The following is a 20,062-nucleotide window of genomic DNA, read 5'->3' as shown; positions in this document are numbered from 1 at the left end:
ATAGATAGCTAGTGGGAAGCAGCTGCATAGCACAGGGAGATCAGCTCGGTGCTTTGTGACCACTTAGAGGGGTGGGTTAGGGAGGGTGGGAGGGAGGGAGACGCAAGATGTGGGAACATATGTATATGTATAGCTGATTCACTTTGTTATATAGCAGAAACTAACATACCATTGTAAAGCAATTATACTCCAATAAAGATGTTAAAAGAAAAAAATCAGTAGTTAGACTATATGATGAAAGTCCCCTTCCGCTTCTCTGATTTGGAGACCACCAGTAAGAATGAAATGGACTTGCCTATATTTGCCACGGGCATACGTGCAGGGATATGGCAAATTGATATTAAAATTGAACGAATACACCAAATATCCGCTAAGGAGTAAAGGCAGAGAGGCAAGCTGGACAAATCCTTCCAAAGTGACTCAACTCTACCCCTTTATGTCTTGCTGCAACACGAGGCATGCGGGACCTTTGTTCCCCGACCACCAGAGATCGAACCAGGGCCCCAGCGGTGGAAGCGTGGAGTCCTCACCACTGGACCGCCAGGGAATTCCCAAGTGCCACTTGTTTTGAACCCATCATGTGTGACCACTAAAAGCCATTAGCAAAGAAGATGCCTTTGCTCAAGGATAACTAGATTGACACTTGAGTCAGGTCACATAAAAATCACAATTGTTTCAAGTTCCGACTCTTTTGCGCTCTGCTTCTCTTTTGAACACATACAGTCTCACGGTCCCTGGCAATTTGTTTATAATCGCCATGACAATTTAACATTCTCCAGCATTTCACAGAAATCCATGCCATAAGAATATGAGTGCAAACATATTTTAAAAAAAGCCCTCAGGTGGTTGTTAATTTTTGGCACTGTGTAATTAAACTAGTTTTTTTTTTTTAATGTTATCTTTTGCCAGTATCTAATTAACAAAGCCATCTGCTGAAAGAGGACTGGCCCATCTGCCTAGAATGTTGTTCTCTTCATTTTTATGAAAAGTATCTGCCTTTGCTGATCCCTGTCTAATTAACTTCTCTCGCTGCAGAATGTGATAATACACAACTTTGTTTATATACTTCCGAGAACTGTGGATTTATATGTATGTAACTCGATCATAAAAGGAGCCAATCTTTTTCTTTCTCACATCTGATTTACTCCTGAGATCCCAGTTCTGTTTATCATAACCTGAGCAAATGTGTGCACACAACAGGGAGGTGTGTACTGTGTCATGAAACAATAGGTGCTTCCGTACATCCCCGGGGTTTCGGCAGGTATAAAATGATTTTCTGTAAACCTACTCGCTTTCCTTTTAGGTCTGTCCATAGCATTGTCAATTCCTGAAAGTTGATGATGTTGTAAGTTCCAGTGTCCCACTGGATTCTGAGATGAACGTGACTACTGTAACAATGAAAATGACCACAGATGCATTCTCAGATTTAGCATGATGTTATCTAGGCTGATGGAATTCACTTATATTTGATTGTAGACTAATATCTGATGTGTGCAAATATTATCTGTATGTGTGTTTTTCCTTCTATCACTCATTATCTATCAGTGTCTTGCACTTAGTAGGTATTTAATGAATATTTATTAAATGAAAGAGAGAATGGTGAATGCGTTTGCGTAAAGCAACACCTCTTCAGACTGTTGAATAGCACAGATGTTATTTCTAACTATTTACAGACAAAAAAAGCTGTGCCACAAACAGGAAACTCTGTGTCTTTTAAAATGTAGATGTTTCAAACTCATTGCCTTTGGATATCCAAGTAAACACATTATCACTGCTACGTGTCTGCTGTTGAAAAATATAATGAAGGGAATAATGAAGTAAATACAGAATGGAGTAGAGAATTAAGATTCCTTTTCTCTACTAGGCTCTGGTGCAATAGAAGAAGACAAGAGATGACAAAAATTAAAGATTTAATCCCCAGGATAGAAGATCATGAGTGTTGCATTGAGATCTGAAATGTAGAATGTAGAACCCCCTTAGCCTTTGTTTTGACTGTCATAAACATAGGTTTGGGTGGGTAGAAAAGTGTCTTAGAAGGAGCCAACCTGAAAGATGGCTTCGTAAATCAATAGTGGGATTTGTTCCAAAATTATGATGCATGAAAGAATAACAATGAATCTCCATTGAGAATAGAACAAGAAGGCTGGATTAAAGAAGTTTAATTGATTAGAATACATCTTGTGGAATAAAGAAAAGTTGTGACCAGGTTAAAACATAATCTAATTCCAACAGAATAACTGAGTAACTTTGAGAAATCTGGTACTGGAGAGTTCCATTGATATTCATATTTCTCTCTAGTGAAAGTGTTTTTCTCCATTGCTGCCAAGTGGTCAAATAGGTAAAATCTAGTTTGCTGAGTGAACAGACAGTAGGCGATTCATCTGGAACACCCAGTTTTAGGCCAATCTGGAAAAGACACATTTTCCTACTCCATTGTTTTTCAAATTCTGTGATATCCAATCACATGTGTTCAGCTACAATAGGTAGTTCAGTTCCATTCTTAATATAATTTCCCTTTATCCTGCCTTCTAGTCAGGTAGAAAGTGAATTAACAGAAAAGCTATACAATCATGGTCTTTAATTAATTCTGGATTTGAACATTACTGGAAAGTTGATATATTGTAATAAAAATGCCTCAGGAAAGTGACTTTGCTACTTTTAATAACCGTCTTCAGAAAAATCTATAAGATTTTTCCTATTTTCTGTTGGCCCAATAAACTTGTGTGAGCAGTTGCTCTTTCTGGCTAAACTGGATAAAGCAATGAAATATCTTTGAGAACTCTCACATTTTTTTCTATTACTATCCCCTTCCAATCCTTGGCCAGTGTTTATCTTGAAAATGCAAAGGTTACTTGGACATTAGGCAGACTTGGGAAGCTGATTGTTTGCCATTTCAGCAGAAGGATTTGAAGAATTTTGATGGCATTTGATAAATATTCTTCTTGTAACTCTGGGACTAACTCTGCTCCTTGCGGCTCTTAAGTTTACTGAAGGCAGCATTACTATTTAACTTTCAACAAAATCACTAAACCAGTGAGAGCCACTAGGAATTCCTCTTTATCTAAATCATTTCACTGAATACTTTTCCTAGTAATTATAGAGCACAAATTCCTCTTTGTGATATATAACTCTAAATCCTCTTGACGATATAAAATCCAAGTTATTATGGGGTCTGCTTTGCTAAAGAATGTATCATAGTGTATCAATTCTGTTTTGAGTTTAAGTAAGGGCGAAGGCATGGATATCTCTATTTAAATGAAAACAACAGAATGAGCTTTTATACAGAGATCTGCTAAAGGAAAGCTCCACTCTGAATAACAGCAGTGCACTTGTTTTATCTGTGCTTCATGGGGATGTATAATTATGCAACTGTACCTGAAGTTCTTATCTCTTCTCTGGAGATGTCATCACTTCTCATAAAAGTATCTGTCATTCTAACATGGAATTCAAGTCATTTGTTTGCATTAGATGCTAATTAGCTGTAACCTTATTGTTGCCATTAAACATTATGAACAGGAAAACATCACAGGAAGAATGAACAAATTCTCTTATCAGATGTTGACACAGACAAAAATCTCTAAGTCTGCACAAGGGAAAACAGTTATAGTATTGTTTCTGTTTGAAAGGCACTGAAGTGGTTCTCTCTAGAACACTTTTCTTATGAATTCATATTTGCCAAGTAAGATAAGATATGCAAGATGCAGCGTTTTATGTTTTCATCTCTGTTATGTAACATTCTTTGGAGAACAGTGGATATTAGATAATGGTGTTAATATGACTTTGTCATTCTCCTCAGTTTAGAAGAATTAGCAAAAAAAAAAAAAACCTTCTTTTTAGAAGTAAGAGTGAAGGCATTATTCTCTTTCATAATATTTGACATTAGTATTTTCTGGCTTAGTTTAGTTTATTGTGTAACAATAGTCCAAATTAAAAACAAATTGTCCCTCACTTCGATTTTTTCTGATAATGCTTTAACTGGTTCTTCAGAGATCTTGAATTCTTCAGAAATCCAACTCTAATAGTAAGATAGAACATAATTGTAATAACAGGTGGACAGAATGGAGAAAACATTTTTGCCCTATAAAAGTCCACATTCCATAAAATAATGGAAAAGATAAATATCTCAGATGCTTAACTCTTTTCAAAATATGATTCACAGTCTCAACATATTGGCCATTAATGTTTGCAGGTATCATTTCTTCCTGTGAAGTAGGCGCCGTATGTTATCTTAACTAATCACAGGTCCATTTGTAGGTTAGTGTCAGATGTGAAAGAATGCATATCACATTGATCAGCCTGAGTTAGATTTGGAAAGTGAGGGAAAAAATTTAAAAGTCGTGGCTCTAAGTATTTAGCCAGAGCTAATAACTGTATAAAAATTATGGGCATTGGGAGGAAGTAGTAGATGGGCTTTTGCATGAGCTGTTTATTTTATTGACCATTCATCATTTATATATGTCTTTGGGGAGTAAGGATATGCAAAATCACTTTTGCTTCATTATCTGTGAATATTGATAAATGACAGACTATTACACTAAGATATACACCTCTAAATGAGGATTTAGATCATTTTGTTTCAAGGCTTCTCTTTTCAGCATCCTATGAATCTCTTCCGTAGTTTCACTGAAATGAGTGTTTCTGTCATCAGTGAAGTAGTCACCAACTCAGGGCGTGTGCTTCTCTTATAGTGACTAGTTTTAAAGCACGTTATTACTGCGTAAATGAAAATACTTAGGGGGGTGAGTCCTTTAAAATGCTTCAATGTGAAAGCTCAGTATAAACCCACATGACTGAATTCCATGTTTCTGGTGTAAATTCTATGTTAGTATGAAAATGTTGGTACCATGGTGCGCCCACCTTACCTAATGTGGTTACCGATACCTTATTATTTTTTTCCCTTTTATTCAGTCAAAGTCCTTTTATTCAGTTGTTGTCGTTTTGGTGTTTCCTATAGGCTGTTGAGTGGGAGTGTGACGAAGCAACCAAGAAGGCCTGTTACAGCAAAGGCAAGTCCCAGGTAAGGAAGACGCCATTATGGGTGGTCACCACCTCTTTGAAGGACGGTACATAGAACGTTTAATAGGAAGGCTATTCCCGCTTATGATGCCGTGGAAACTGAAAAAAGAAGCAAGATTCAAAATATATGCACAGTAAATTCTCGAGGTTTTAACATGGAAGAAAGATTAACAACAATCAGCTGTTAGGATTCAGAACTTATGATCAGATCTAATTTGCACTCCCAGTTATTAGAGTAAGATAAGAAATTAATTGGTTATGATGTCATTTAGAAAGATATGGGCTTGAATTTTGAAAATACTATTTTAATTTCCCCCAATCATATCTTACAGCTAACTCCGGAAAGTAACTATATGATAAATATAATGACTATATCAAAAATGATTTGAGTTTTTTTTTTATAATTCATCTTAACATGTCTTTAAAATAAGCTCTCTCTCTCTCCGTATGAAACTCTACATGACCAAGTTCCTAAGGAAAGAGCAGATTATAGCTAACGTTGGAAATACATTTCTCGAGCTACGGTGCACATTGCAGGCCTATCTTTCACACAACTGGTGGGCTCAGTAAGAGACATGAGTCTCTTTTCCAAGGAAGTCTGTGTTTCTGAGGAAATCCCGCTGGATCATCTTGAGGAAACTCTTCTGCAGCTGGTGCATAAGCTCATTATGTCTCATTCTGTTACTGATCATCTAATACTTTATTGGAACGTGGGCCTTTCCGACGTGAATCACACTTTGTGTCACCGAGTAAAGCAGACTCACAGGGAAGCAGCAAAGAGGGCTCACTGCACAGAGTGTGGTCCCAAGGCCAAGGGCTTGAGGAAAAATACAGCAAGTGGAGAGGGCGCTGGTAAAAGATCACCACCTGTGTTTGTCCAAGAGGGTTACACACTTTATTTTACCCAATTTCATTTCCTGTTGCTTTGTCTTTTAACTCAACAGTTTCGAGAGTCAGACGTGGAGGCAGGTCTCAGCAAACTTAGTCGTTGGGTTTCCCAAAACTAGAAAAGAACTGGGAAGTAAAGAACTAGGAAGAAGGAAGGAGAGAAGGAAGAAGATGTGATCTTAGCTAGAGAAACACTTGGAGACATTTTACAAAAGCAGAAATTGATGAATGCTGATTACTGAAAGATACCTAACCTCAGGAGGTACCTCTGAGATAAACCATCAGAGGCACGAGAAGATTTAAAAGCGGCACCAGGCTCCAAAGAATCAGAATACCGTCTCTTAAAATACCCCCCAAAATTAATAAATCAGTACATAGTACATTTATTTACCCCTATAACAAATTCAGAAGAGTTTGTATAAATTATGTATGAAGCCTTTGAAAACGTGCTTCCTATTTGGTTTTTCCTCTCCTCCCTGTAACACTTGCATGTTTGGTATGACAGGTGGATTCCTGCACTTTTTTTTTGCTCCTCACTCATCCCGGAGCACAAGAAATTCTTCAAGTAAGACCCCCCGTAGTGAGGAGTGAAAGCTGGGGAATCAGATCTGCCTCGGTGGGGAGGGCGGGAAAAAGGGCTTTCTTTCCTCTAGCAAGATCCACTGATGGGACGCATTGGCCTCTCTCTCCAGGGTTCTCGTGCACACACTGTCCCCTTTGTCTGGTGACATCAGTGCCCCCGGGGTCCCTGGGCACCGTCTGTGACCTCATTCTGCCCATGCTTTCTTCTCCCTTTACTTTTCCTCTTTTCTCTCCTTTCTCTTCTTGTCTTCTTCTTCCTCTGGTACTTTAGGTCTTCTTCCTCCTCTTCTTTCTTGCTGGGGCTGTGGTACACCCACAAGCAGCACTATTCAGTTTTGGGAAACCCAGCCAAAAATCTTTGTGGACACCTGCCTGTCTTAAGGCCTGTCTGGGGACATGTGTAGTTGGTAGCCCTGGGTCGGGGGGTGGCTGGGCCTCCCTTCCCTTCCGACGCCCCATCTAACTGTTCCCCGCCCGCCTTGCCCTCCCCCACCCTGCCTCCCTCCCCCATCTCCCTGGACGTGTGTGTCCCCTCTCCTCGGGGGTTCCTGCCTGACCTGTCCCACCCCACTCTGCATCACTTCTCAGTAGCCATTTGTATTTCCTGGTCAGGCTGCGTTTTAATTATTCAGCCCCCTCCCCCGAGCTGGGCCACATGAATTCTTGTTGAGCCCAGGACACAGCCTGCAGTGGCTGTTTCACTCCACTAAGGAGCGAGCAAACGCGTAAGCCATCACCTGGCTTCGGCCCTCACCACTCCCGGCGCTGGAGCGACTTCTTGCTGTGGAGCCCCTCCTGGCCTCTACCTGCCGGATGCCGGTCATTCCTCTCACCCATCATGACAACCAAGAATAACCAAGAGTGTCTCCAGACATTGCCAGACAGTGACTTGGGTGAAAATCCCAGACGTGGTTCCCAAGATGGCATTGCACTGGCAACTTTTACATTGTCTGTTTTGAATTTTGCTCTCCCTTTAAGAGTACTTTCATATTTCATCTAGATCACACTTACTTATTCATTTCACGGGCTTTAAAAAAATGTCCTCTCTGTGGACTTCAGTCTCCTGTGTGTTAAAGGAAAACATTCAATGACTTAATCTAGCCAAGGTTTCTACTGCTAATAGTCTATGAGTCTATCATTTTAAAACAATCCGTGTGGTAGCCTTATACTAGTAGATTATTACTCCTTGGGGTGAAAAGTTGCTTCTGCTGAATCAAAATCGTCCCATATTCTTCCTTAAGCTGTGATCATTAGTTGTTTGATGCTTAGAAATTAAGCAAGTAAAAACCAGAGAACACACAGGAAGGGCCATCTTTCATGCCTATTAGGAATATATCTTTGATCCACAGAGGGACAGATCATTATTATACATAATTGAGGTTTCCTGATACACAGAAAGAAAATGAGCAAAACAAACATTGTCAAAGAAAATCGTACCTTTAAGTTCCACATGTTTCTGGTTTCAGTGGGCTAAGAACAATGGCAAACCTCAGTAATTATAAATCGATTCAAACTGTGTTTGTGGATGGGATTTTTTTTTTAAAGATGAATACGTTAAGACAGATGACGATGAATTTCAAAGTGCCAATGTGAGAAAGAGAAATGGCGTATTCTTTTAGGTTGCATGAAGTACACTGATAAACTCACAGACGGTTTTGAACAACCTATGCTTGGTTGAAATAGAATTCGGTTTTGTAGCAGAACCATGTGCAATGAAGTTCATGTGCACGAAATGATGTGATAGGTCTATGAAGGCAGAAGCCTAGGCAACGCTGCTGGGCTGGTCCAGGGGTGGTGAGAGCAGAGGAACATCCAGGGCTCTTCATTTTCTGTTACTAGTTCCTTTCCCTTATTTAGCATCTCTGTGGCTTTCTTAAAGTGGCACCTGGCACAACAGCCATCAGAGACCTGCGCCCAGCTCCTGGAACACAGAAGGGAAGGAAACAAACAGCTCCGAAGGTCTAGCCCCTGAATTCAGAATTCATTCAACCCCGATTTCCCTGTTCTGACAGTTCGAGGAGCCAAATCAGAAGACATTTCCATAGAGTCCATTTGACTGAAATGTAACATCTCTTTGGGGGAGTGGAATTCAGATTTTCTTAGTAGCCCTGAGTTTAGAAATAAGAATTCAATTGTCTTCTATTTTTGTTGGCGTTAGAGTAATATGAAAACTTACACACAGATTTACAAAGTTCCCCTTCTCCCTGAAATAGAGTAATGCAAAATGTGACATCTCAAAAATGAGAAAAATGCCAGCCACTTTGTCTGAACTCATTTTTTCCTACCCCAAGAAAAGTGGTCTGTGCTTCTCCACATAATGCCTTTTACTGCAGAGCCAAGAATGTGGGGCGTGGATGAGGCGCTGGGCCTTCAGGGGTAGTACTGCTTACGCCCACTCAGTCCTCTGGGGAGAGCATTCCTCCGCGGGCTGCAGAGGGGAGAAGAGAGAGGGCACATTTCCTCGTGTTCCCTGTGTTGCTGGGACCGACACGGACATCATTTCACGTTCAGTGGATTAAAATGACCATTTAGGGAATCAACATCAAGAAAATGTAGCCAGATCTTTGATTTGGGCCTGTGTAGCAGAGAAGGGAGGACGGAGACTGTCAATTCTTGGTGAGCTTTGAATTCTATTTTACTTAAAATTTTCAGCTCACTTGGGAGAAAGGGGGTGACTTGGCCTGAAATGGCTTAAACATCCTATCTATGAAAACAGGAGTGGGAAATTTGTGTTGTTTATGGATTCAAAAAGGGTTTATAATAAAATCTGTTGTATTTAGTTATTTTTGAAACATCATTATAGACATTGGCTTCTAGAAGTATTTGAATGTGTTTTACACAAATATTATTTTAAACATAAATAGTCGATTCTCTTGTGATCTAACAAAAGCTCCTTGTCTGCTTGGGGTTATTATGTCTAAGCCAAAGCCCTTCCCACCGTGACCTTTAGGAACTTTACAGAGGAAACACAACCGATTATTGAGGGAATGAAAGAGCTCCTTTAGGCACATATTATACTTTATAATTTTCAAAAGATTCTCATTTGTGATCTCATTTCAGTATTTTTAACACCAAGTTCCTAGAACGATTTTGCAAGTTAGTGGGAGAGTTTTGATTAGAATCCAGTGCTCTGTGTATTGTTCTTCCTGCTGTATCCTGTGGTCCTGCTTCCCAGCTTGTCAAATTCTGCTCGTAAACAGGTAAATTCCAGGGAAGAAAAACATGATGCCATCCCGCCTGGGAACCTGGTGATGTAGGGGGTGAAACAACATTTTCATCCAAGGTGCCAGTATTTGGAAAGCTATGAGTTAACTGGTGCAGGCAGCACACTACGGAACTGCCTTTATTCTGTATAATTGCTCCAAAAATGGAGGGTTCTTTAAGATTAGATACTAACAACCTGTGCAGATTACACATACCAAATTTTGGTTCATAAAATTGAGGTTCCCTAACAAGTTACCCTTGGAGTCAGCTCAGTTGAAAACAATCTCATTATGTAAATAAATATATATAATATACTTTGTTAATACACTTATATAGCATACACTCTTTTAATATATATTCATATATATATGTATCTGTATATTTATAGTTTTATAGATATACATATAAATATCTATATTTATATATTTAAATATGGATATAATAGTATGTCTATATATTTATATAAATGCTTCTGTAATATGTATGCATATATATTCATGTGTAATACATATGTCTCATATATATGTATATATGTCTTATATATGTGTGTATGTGTTTTTATATATATATTTACATCTGATTGGATGGTACGGTTTTTCAAGATCCACCTGGTAATCATGACTCTTGTTGTATACATTCAGCCTAAAAGGCACATGCAGTTACTATAAGTTGCTCTTCTGCACTTTGGATGCTCTCAAAGGTATGGCATCATTAAGGAAAGACACACTGCAGTCAGTGGGAGCGCTGTAATTAACGTAAAGGCTGCTGGGCTCCGCCCTCCTCCTCCTCCCTCAGATTGATGGGTGGGTGATGGGCTGGGGGTTGCTGAGGCTTCGTCCCTGTTTATAGGTCATCCTTCTACCCAGTGAGTCTTTATTCAAGCAGAACATCTGTTTGGGAAATAAATATGATGAAGTGCTGCAGGGCAAACCCAGTTATTTCATGAAGAAAATTGTTCCCAAACACATGCTCTCCCTGCTGGGGCCTTGGTCTTATGTCCTTGAGATCAAGTGGGCATCGGCTGTGGCATCTAAAAGCTCTGTGGGTGAGTCAGCAACTGTGCATGTCAGCTATCAGTTCAAGCAGGAATTGCTTCAAAGTCAAGGACAGGTTGAGCCGCCTGTGGGACTGCAGGCACAGACGGGTTATTTTAAGTTTAAGTGCTGTTATCAAAGTGAGGTAGATGAGTCTCGTTGTAACAACAGAAGTCATGTGCTGGCAGGCTCCCAGGAGCCTTGGGAATGTGCACTGTGTCTTCTTGGAAAACTGGAATTCCTTAAATCCCCTTATGCCATTTTTGAGCTACAGAAATGGGATAAAAGAAACAAATTCTCAGGTGAGATTCTTATCATGGACATTTAGATAAGCTCATTTAAAAGATAAACCTGGAGTAGAACCTCCTAAAGGGACTTCTGTGTTATATTTTAAAATAGGTGGTCCAAGCAGTACTTCTAGTAGGTTCAGATAACCCGTGAAAAGCCCCTGTCTGTAGCAAAGACTGACAAAGTGATTGACTCTAGATTTTCCCACAGGAGAATTTGGATTTGGGAATCACCATCATGAGCAGACTCAGTATTATGGGGCCTGGCACTCAGGCCATTTCCTGTCATTCTTAATTTTGACTCTCCGATTCATAAATTTATCTTCTGCTCCAAAGCAAAGTACTTCTGCTTTCTTCCATTTCTGTTTTTACATTCTGTTTTGCTTGGACTTTCTCCAATCTCTCATCAAAAAAAAGAAAAAGAAAGAAAAAGAAAAAGAAAGTTGTGACTTTCAATGTATTTATTTGCTTAGGATTCACATCCAGTCTGCTTCTAGATAGAATCAGTTGAGCAGTTTGTGAATTAACCATGAGGGAACATTTAGGCGAGTGAAACAGGAAGGGGCTGAGCTGAGCTGACCCAGACTGTGGGCGAATGAGTTCAGCTCTGGACAGTTAAGAAGAAACACGAAAGTATCACCCCACCTCCAGTGGTTCCTCCTATTGGACACAGAGGGTGAGCAGACCTCGTCCAGCCTCACTGGTGATGAGACAGAACTCTTCCTCCCCATCCTCCTCCCTGTTCCCTCCAACCTTGCATGCTGGGCTTACCTAAAGCATTACCCTCCGCGGGCCCCATTTACCATAAGCAACTACAGCTTTCACGGAGCTGGTGCTGCCTGCATCCTCTTAGTAAAGACTGCATAAGCCTCCATGTCCGATTGTCCTGTTTCCTGACATTTACCTGCTTCCTTCCCTACATCCTCACTCAACTTGGGGGAGCCTCTCAGCATCGGGGAGACACACAGCACAGGTAACCTTTCCCAGAGGGTACAGTGTATTCTCGTGATTTCCAGAACATACTTTTTAAATTCTCTGTTCTAATTCTTTAAAAACATTTTTTTTTGATGTGGACCATTTTTAAAAAGTCTTTATTGAATTTGTTACAGTATTGCTTCTGTTTTATGTTTTGGTGTTTTGGCCGCGAGGCATGTGGGATCTTAGCTCCCCGACCAGGGATCGAACCCTCACCCCCTGCATTGGAAGACGAAGTCTTAACCACTGGACTACCAGGGAAGTCCCTCTCTGTTCTAATTGAAATAATATTGTGCCCTCCCTCATTTACTTTTTTCCAGGATTTTTTTTTTTTTTTTTTTTTTTTTTTTTGATAACCAGTTGGATTTGTCCCTCGGCTCTGACACAATGTCAGCATCCTGGGTATCACATCGCCAGCCATCTTTCTAGTTCTTCATCAAGTTTGTGATGGGCCTTCAGGAAGGTTAATGACCTACAGTCCTGTTTTCACTTTGTCTTTCTTTTGGGAGATTAAGAGATAAACACCACATCTGTTATCTTTATTGTTTCTCTTCCCAAAATTGATTAGAGGCCCTTGCTTTTTCTTCACCGGGTCCGTAAGACTCAGCCATGAGAGCACGTCTTTTCAATGGGGATGATTCCCTTGGAATAACTTACCCTTGGCCAAGTTCACGGTGATACGACTGCCTTTAGCGCATTTCTACCTGTGTCAGTCTCCTGCTTTAAAAAAACGAAACGCGCAAAGTTCTTTTACGTTTTGACTCATTCTTGAAAGAGTTCTAAAAGCAGCAACAGAAAACAAACAAAATCCCCACGTCTCTCCACTGTCTGTAATTTTCTCTCATTCTTTATTATAGTGTCATTGTTGTGTCTGCTTTGTCCATTCCGGCCATCAAGAGCCGTCTCAGCCCTGTGTTCCCCGAGTTGTCTTTCTGGAGTGCCCTCAGACGCCATTAGGTCTGGTGTTTCCACCCTGGCCTTGATCCTGTCTCTGCAAACTCTGTGCCCCTCTGCTCTCTGAGGCAGCGTACCCCTCCTCTGTGTTCTCCGAGTGAGAGCTCCCTGACCCTGGGAAGGGATAACGACGTGCCTTTTTGAAGTCTTGTTTTGTTCTTTCTCTTCAGAACTCTCCTTCCCTTTCCCCAGGTATAAAAGCAAAACGGAACAGAACGAAATAAGCCTCCCCATCAGGTGTACCTTTCTCAGTTACTCAACTTATTGTCTTCTGTTGACACTCATTTCTTAATTCTTCTAATAGTTAACTTCGATCTTTCATTCTGTCCTTTTTTTTTTTTCCTCAAAGTATCTTCAGTTTAGCAGCCAATGATAATTTGTTGCTTTTTTTTCTCACACACACACACGCACTGTATTTTATTTTTACAAGAGATAAATCAACTGACACCAAGCATTGTAAATGGGTGACCACAACAAAAGCAACGATTGCAATTACCAGACACGAACCACACTCATACTATGTCATAATATTGACATTCAGTCCAGTAATCCTCCACTGTAACAGCTCCTTTACTTTGCAGTGAAAATTGATTTGTATATTTTTTGCCTCTGAGTCCTTGTGGGATTTTTTTTTTTATTCAAACAGAAAGTCACAAAAATTATAATCATCCTCATCAGTTCACTCAGCCCCATGTAATTAATTTTTTTTTCATCTTGCTCTTTCGTTAGCACTTTTATGAATTCATCAGTTTTCCATTAGAGTTCTGAAAATGCTTATTCATTCAGTTCAGCAGTATAGTCAGTTACCAGAAACCTGTACTTGTCAGAGGCTTTTCCATGAATTCCTTCAAGATGAAACCCTTTTATAGGAACATTTTTGCAAAAGCATCAGAATATACCCAGAACTGTCTGTAAATGACAAAAGACTTAAAAATGACCACGGTTAAAGATTTGATGAAAGTTCATAATAATGCAATTGACAAGGAAATGTAGTTATTTCTGAGATATACATTTTAAAGTAATAACTAGAATTATGACTTATAACATTATACCAGAACATATAAGATTTTTAGAAATTTCATGTGATGTCTGAAACATTTATGTTAACATATTTCCATACAAATAAATCAAAGAAAGTTTAGTATTAGTTGTTTGTTTGTTTGTTTATACTGCAGGATAATTTGTTGCTTTTATTGTTAGTAGTAGTATTAGGAAAATTATCTACCTTTGATATTTCACTTTACAGTTAGAAAACGAATTCAAATATTTTAGCTCATTTTATATCCACACCTAGGCCATGCCACAGGCTGAGTTATGGCAAATCAACATTTCGTGGAGACTGAGGCTCTATTCCACTGAAGAGAGCGTTGCTGTGCCGTTAGATCCGGACCCTCCTGATTGAGGAAATGTGTGTCTAACCGATATATCATCACGCAGCATCTTCTAGGTCTGGTTGGTTGGTCAGTCACCATTTCCTGTTCATTTGCTGGAGTCTGACTTTGCCCTTTCACACCGTGCACTGTGGTCCAGGCACGGAAGCAGGAGGGACTGAATTATGGAAGTAGTTTCCTTACCTGTCTCCTGAACTGCCATCTCACATCTCCACTAGCTTCCACGTGGTCCAGAGTGGTCCTTCATTTACAAACATCACCTCAGGTCAAAACTGCATGCAGGGCTTCCCTGGTGGCACAGTGGTTGAGAATCTGCCTGCCAATGCAGGGGACATGGGTTCGAGCCCTGGTCTGGGAAGATCCCACATGCCACGGAGCGACTAAGCCCGTGAGCCACAATTGCTGAGCCTGTGCGTCTGGAGCCTGTGCTCCGCAACAAGAGAGGCTGCGATAGTGAGAGGCCCGCACACCGCGATGAAGAGTGGCCCCCACTTGCCGCAACTAGAGAAAGCCCTCACGCAGAAACGAAGACCCAACACAGCCATAAATAAATAAATAAATAAAATTAAGGAAAAAAAAAATTAAAAAAAAAAAAAAAACTGCATGCAGTAGCACAGGGAGATCAGCTCGGTGCTTTGTGTCCACCTAGAGGGGTGGAATAGGGAGGGTGGGAGGGAGATGCAAGAGGGAGGGGACATGGGGATATATGTATATGTATAGCTGATTCACTTTGTTATACAGCAGAATCTAACACAACATTGTAAAGCAATTATACTCCAATAAATATGTTTAAAAAAAAAAAAAAACAACTGCATGCAGTGAAAACATAAAACGGTTCCTTCACATTCAGAATAAAAAGTAAACTCACTGGTCTGGCACACCTGGCCTGTGTCTGGCTCCCCAGCTTATGTCTACCTCTTCTGTACGCAGTGAAAGCACTGTGCTTTCTCCAACCGTGATGCCTTCTCAGTCCATTCTTTCTGCTGAGAATGTGTTTTCCCTCCTTTGCTCGGTAAAATCCTGCAAGTGTCAGGGGGTACCTCCTCCAGGAAGCCTCACCAAATCCTACTCTTCCTTTGAAACTTATCTCAGGTGTCATCTCCTCCAGGAAGCCTTCCGACACCTCCTCCCTTCCCCTCTCCTCTGGAGTTAGCAGTATGCTGTTCTCCGGTGCCTCCTCATTAGAGTATGTGGACAGTCCGTGTATTTTAATTTTGCGCTACGGGCCTATATTGTGACTTCTTCCACAGTCTCTACCAAAGAGTATCTAATCAGTAAATGCTTGCTGGCTGAATGAATGAAGAGCTTTCTACCTGAAAGTTCCTGCACTACTATGACCATGCCCTAGATTTATATGTATGTTTTGCAACCACAGAAAAAAAATTCACAGGTCTGAGTCATCCATTAGCATGAGCTTTCATGCCTCATGTTCCAGACATCCTTTACTTATTAGTTATATTTTAATTTTTCATCAAAGAATCAGACATGTTTATAGATTCTTGCTGTGCATACATTTTGAGAACTTTATGTAAAACTCCTTCCAATTTGCAATCAGAGTTTCACATGTGACCCTAGCATCTGGAGAAGCATTCACCGTGTGTTTTCAAGTTCCTGGGGAAGTTTTCTAAGACACTGTTTCATGAGCAGTGTTGATTTATTTTCCTAATATATGTCAAAGGCAATTTAGGGCTCACACTGTTATCAGCTACAACTCAAAATGAAAGCCCATTCATCAAAAGAAGACACATGCTTTGAGATTTTAACTGAACATATATTTATATCTATCTTTACACATATCCTCCTCTATTGAGCAAGTGTGCAGAGAAAGACTATTTTAGAGTTCTGTTGTTATTTTTTGGTCAGTATCTGAGAGGATTTTTTGTTTGTTTTTGTTTTTACTGGTTAATTAACATCTAATCTATTAACTAGACAAGATGTATTCATATTCACTGTTCCTCTTGTGCTCAGGCCTCCTTAACGAGTTTCTTGTGATTTTTTTTTTTTCCAGGAGGAATGTCAGAACTACATCCGGGTACTGTTGGTGGGTGGCGACAGGTTATTTACCTGTGGAACCAACGCTTTCACGCCGGTCTGCACCAACCGCACGGTACGGCTTCAGGTGGAGCTTTGACAGATTTTAATACCAGGAAAATCCAAACATTCTATTAAAACCCTAGTTCTAAACGTGTTTCTTTTCTCCAAAGCGTTGCTTTTTAATTTTAAAAAACATCTTTTGTCAAACTGAAAAAATATTTGATGTATTGATCTATTACTAATAACACTATTGTATAAAGAACTGGTAATAATTATAGCTTGTTTAATTAAATTTAAATATGCTTTCAAACTATTTCTACCAGCTTTTTTCCCACCAGACCCTAAACATAATCCTAAACGTATTCTTATTTCTTTTTCTTCTTTATTGTAGGAAGGCTGTTAAGTATTAAAATAACCTAAAATCATAATCCAAGTGAAGAAAATACAGTTTACAAATTGGATGAGAAGGGTGTCAAAAAAAGTAAAGCAAACTAGCAAACAAATGGAACCCTAGGAAAAGTAAAGTTATATGCCACCCTCTTTTTATTTTAACCTGTCGTCATTGACAGGGGAATTTTCAGCATCCAGGTCTTACACCCGTAGAACTGCTGGGTTATCAGAGCACACGTGTAATCGTCCTAATTTGGGATATTCATTTGATCTTCCTCCAGGAACATGATGAAGAAATATCACTATGTTAATTTCCTGGTTACACACTTTCTCTCAAAACCTGAGCTTACCATCCTCTTTTACTGTTCATTATTTTCAAATAACATTCAGTTATTGGAAAGAAAGGGAGGACGTTGATGATAAGTGATGCTCACAGAGAGATCCCTAGGTACCGTGGCCTGTCCTAAGCACCGTACAACGTCATCCTCACGTTCACCCTATGTGGTGCTTAACCTTTGGGTCACCGCTTTATAAGAGTCTGAGGCTTAAAGGCTTTAAGTAGCTTACCCGGGGCTACACGTCTAATAAAGCAGGCAGTGTATCTGAGCCCCCCTGCCTAACCCCTCTGCTCTCGTACCTCTCAGGTAAGAGTAAAGAAACCAGCGGAGCAAAGATTCCCTCCGCATCCAAAGAACTTTTCTCATTCAGTGGTTGTTCAGCTCCTCAAATGCTGGATTCCCACCACTTGACTCCAAGACACTGACTTGCCTCTCTGAAAACTAAAAACTAAAGGCTTGGGAATTTGGGCTACGTGGTGCTAAATATCCACACATCCTTACCGATGAATGCAGTTTGGGGCTGTTCGTAATATTTCGATTCACTTTTATTGGTAAAATTGTACCTAATTTTTATTGCAATTTGTATTTCTATAAATATTGGAAGTTGGGTTTTTAAATTAAAGTGGAAAAATCTGCACTGTCCCATGCATTATAAGTAAAGTCATAGACAAGAATCTAACTTCATCTTTTGTGAGTATCCAAAAGCCAGAGGTTCAGTAACTCTCAAAGGATGATGAGAGAGGTTGATGGGTAGATTGTCTCAGGATGACCACCGCGTACTGTTCTCGTCCAAGCCAGAGTGCGGAGGTTTGTCACGTTGTACGAGCCCCAGAGAGTTTATCGTGCGTGCTTCATTTGCAGTTTGGGTGGATATGCTCCGTGAACGCTCTTGAAGGGGATTCCTGGGGGATAACTTGTTTCCCTGTCTCGTCCTCACACCTAGCTGAGTAACCTGACGGAGATCCATGATCAGATCAGCGGCATGGCGCGCTGTCCTTACAGCCCTCGGCACAATTCCACGGCTCTCCTCACGGCGGGCGGGGAGGTCTATGCAGCCACGGCCATGGATTTCCCCGGACGCGACCCCGCCATTTACCGGAGTCTGGGCGTCTTGCCCCCTCTCCGCACCGCGCAGTACAACTCCAAATGGCTCAACGGTAAGTCTTGCCTTCACTCCCAGTTTCCCATCTCGTTGGTCTGTGATGCCCGGTGACTTGGTGCTCAAAAGCAAACTGTCACCGTTTCTAAAAATAAAATAATGTCTTCATTTTCTAAAGAAATCAAAATGTACCCGGTTTGGGATTTCAGTGTGGAAAGGCATCAGGTGGCTTTTTGCCAACTCGGAAGAGAAGTGATATTCTCCACACTTAGGGCATGATAATAAAGCTAATGCTGATATGAGCATTCCTCAAACTGAAGCTGCTTTTTTTTTTAATATTTTTTTAATTTTTATTTATTTATTTATTAATTTATTATAAATTTATTTATTTATTTATATTTATTTTTGGCTGTGTTGGGTCTTCGTTTCTGTGCGAGGGCTTTCTCTAGTTGCGGCAAGTGAGGGCCATTCTTCATCATGGTGCACGGGCCTCTCACTGTCGCGGCCTCTCTTGTTGCGGAGCACAGGCTCCAGACGCGCAGGCTCAGTAGTTGTGGCTCACGGGCCTAGTTGCTCCGCGGCATGTGGGATCTTCCCAGACCAGGGCTCGAACCCGTGTCCCCTGCATTGGCAGGCAGATTCTCAACCACTGCGCCACCAGGGAAGCCCTGAAGCTGCTTTTTCATATTATTGTTTGCAGTTTAGGAAATCCGATGTTGTGTCAAAGATATCTGTAGCCTCATGTACATTCTTTCTTCACTTCTTTATTAGATACCTAAAAAGGGATATTACTAGCGTTTCATGAAAGTTTCAGGCAATTGTGTAAAAGAATGTGTTTGGCTTCAGGTAGCTCCAAATAGCTTGACCAATTTTTTTTAATTTAATTTTTTATTTTATATTGGAGTATAGTTGATTTACAATGTTGTGTTAGCTTCAGGTGTACAGCAAAGTGATTCAGTTCTACATATACATGTATCCATTCTTTTTCAGATTCTTTTCCCATATAGGTTATTACAGAATATTGAGTAGAGTTCCCTGTGCTACACAGTAGGTCCTTGTTGATTATCTATTTTATATAGAGTAGTGTGTATATGTCAATCCCACACTTCTAATTTATCCCTCCTCACCACGTTTCCCCTTTGGTAACCATAAGTTTGTTTTCGAAGTTTGTTTCTGTTTTGTAAATAAGTTCATTTGTATCATTTTTTCTTTTAGAGTCCACATATAAGTTGACCACATTTTTTTAAAAAAAGGTATCAAGTCATACAACTAGAAGGTCAGGGTAGGTGTCTTCAGAGTTGCTCACTTCAGTGACTCAAGAGTCAGTAAGGGACCCAAGTCGTGTCACCACTGTCTCTGCCACCCACAGTCAGTCAGGTTGGTCCTCAGGCTAGCTCTGCTCATGGGTTCAAACCTGTGGCTACAGTTCCTGGTACTGCATCCAGACATGACAGTATCCAGTGGAAGAAGAACCACGTTCCTTGTGTCCTTTTTTTGAAGAAATCAGAAACCCCCAGAAGACTTCCCTTGAATCCTGGGCTAGAACTTGGTCACTTGCTCAATTAACAAATAGAAAGTGATTCCAGCCACCCAAATTGAAGTTAAAGTTGGCTATGTACTGAGACCTGCTGGCTGAAATTCAGCCCTCTGCATGTGGGTACGTTCATGTGTGAATATGGTTACACACACACACACACACACACACACACACACACACTAGCAAACACAATGCTATTGATAGATGTATGCACCATATGTAATCCATTCCCTCACTCATTTATTTGATAGTTTGCATAAAGATGAAATCTTGTAATTGCCATGATAATATTTACTACTTTGAGCTTTCAAGTCCTACAAAGATTTACTGGCT

At 40.3% G+C, this 20,062-nt stretch overlaps 1 protein-coding gene across 4 annotated transcripts in view; it reads left to right on the top strand.

The window, feature by feature from the left end:
- SEMA5A (semaphorin 5A) overlaps window positions 1-20,062 on the top strand; it is a 527,169-nt gene that overhangs the window by 316,429 nt on the left and 190,678 nt on the right. For all 4 annotated transcript variants that reach the window (XM_007191632.2, XM_057540979.1, XM_057540980.1 and 1 more), the window contains exons 6-8: window positions 4,955-5,017; window positions 16,340-16,438; window positions 18,037-18,250. In XM_007191632.2, coding sequence (XP_007191694.2) covers window positions 4,955-5,017; window positions 16,340-16,438; window positions 18,037-18,250 — 376 coding nt within the window. The remainder of the gene's footprint in view (window positions 1-4,954; window positions 5,018-16,339; window positions 16,439-18,036; window positions 18,251-20,062) is intronic.

This window comes from Balaenoptera acutorostrata, chromosome 2 (assembly GCF_949987535.1).
Source record: "Balaenoptera acutorostrata chromosome 2, mBalAcu1.1, whole genome shotgun sequence".
Classification (NCBI taxonomy): domain Eukaryota; kingdom Metazoa; phylum Chordata; class Mammalia; order Artiodactyla; family Balaenopteridae; genus Balaenoptera; species Balaenoptera acutorostrata.
The sequence above is the reverse complement of the archived record's forward strand: the minus strand, read 5'-3'. Positions and strand labels throughout refer to the sequence as shown.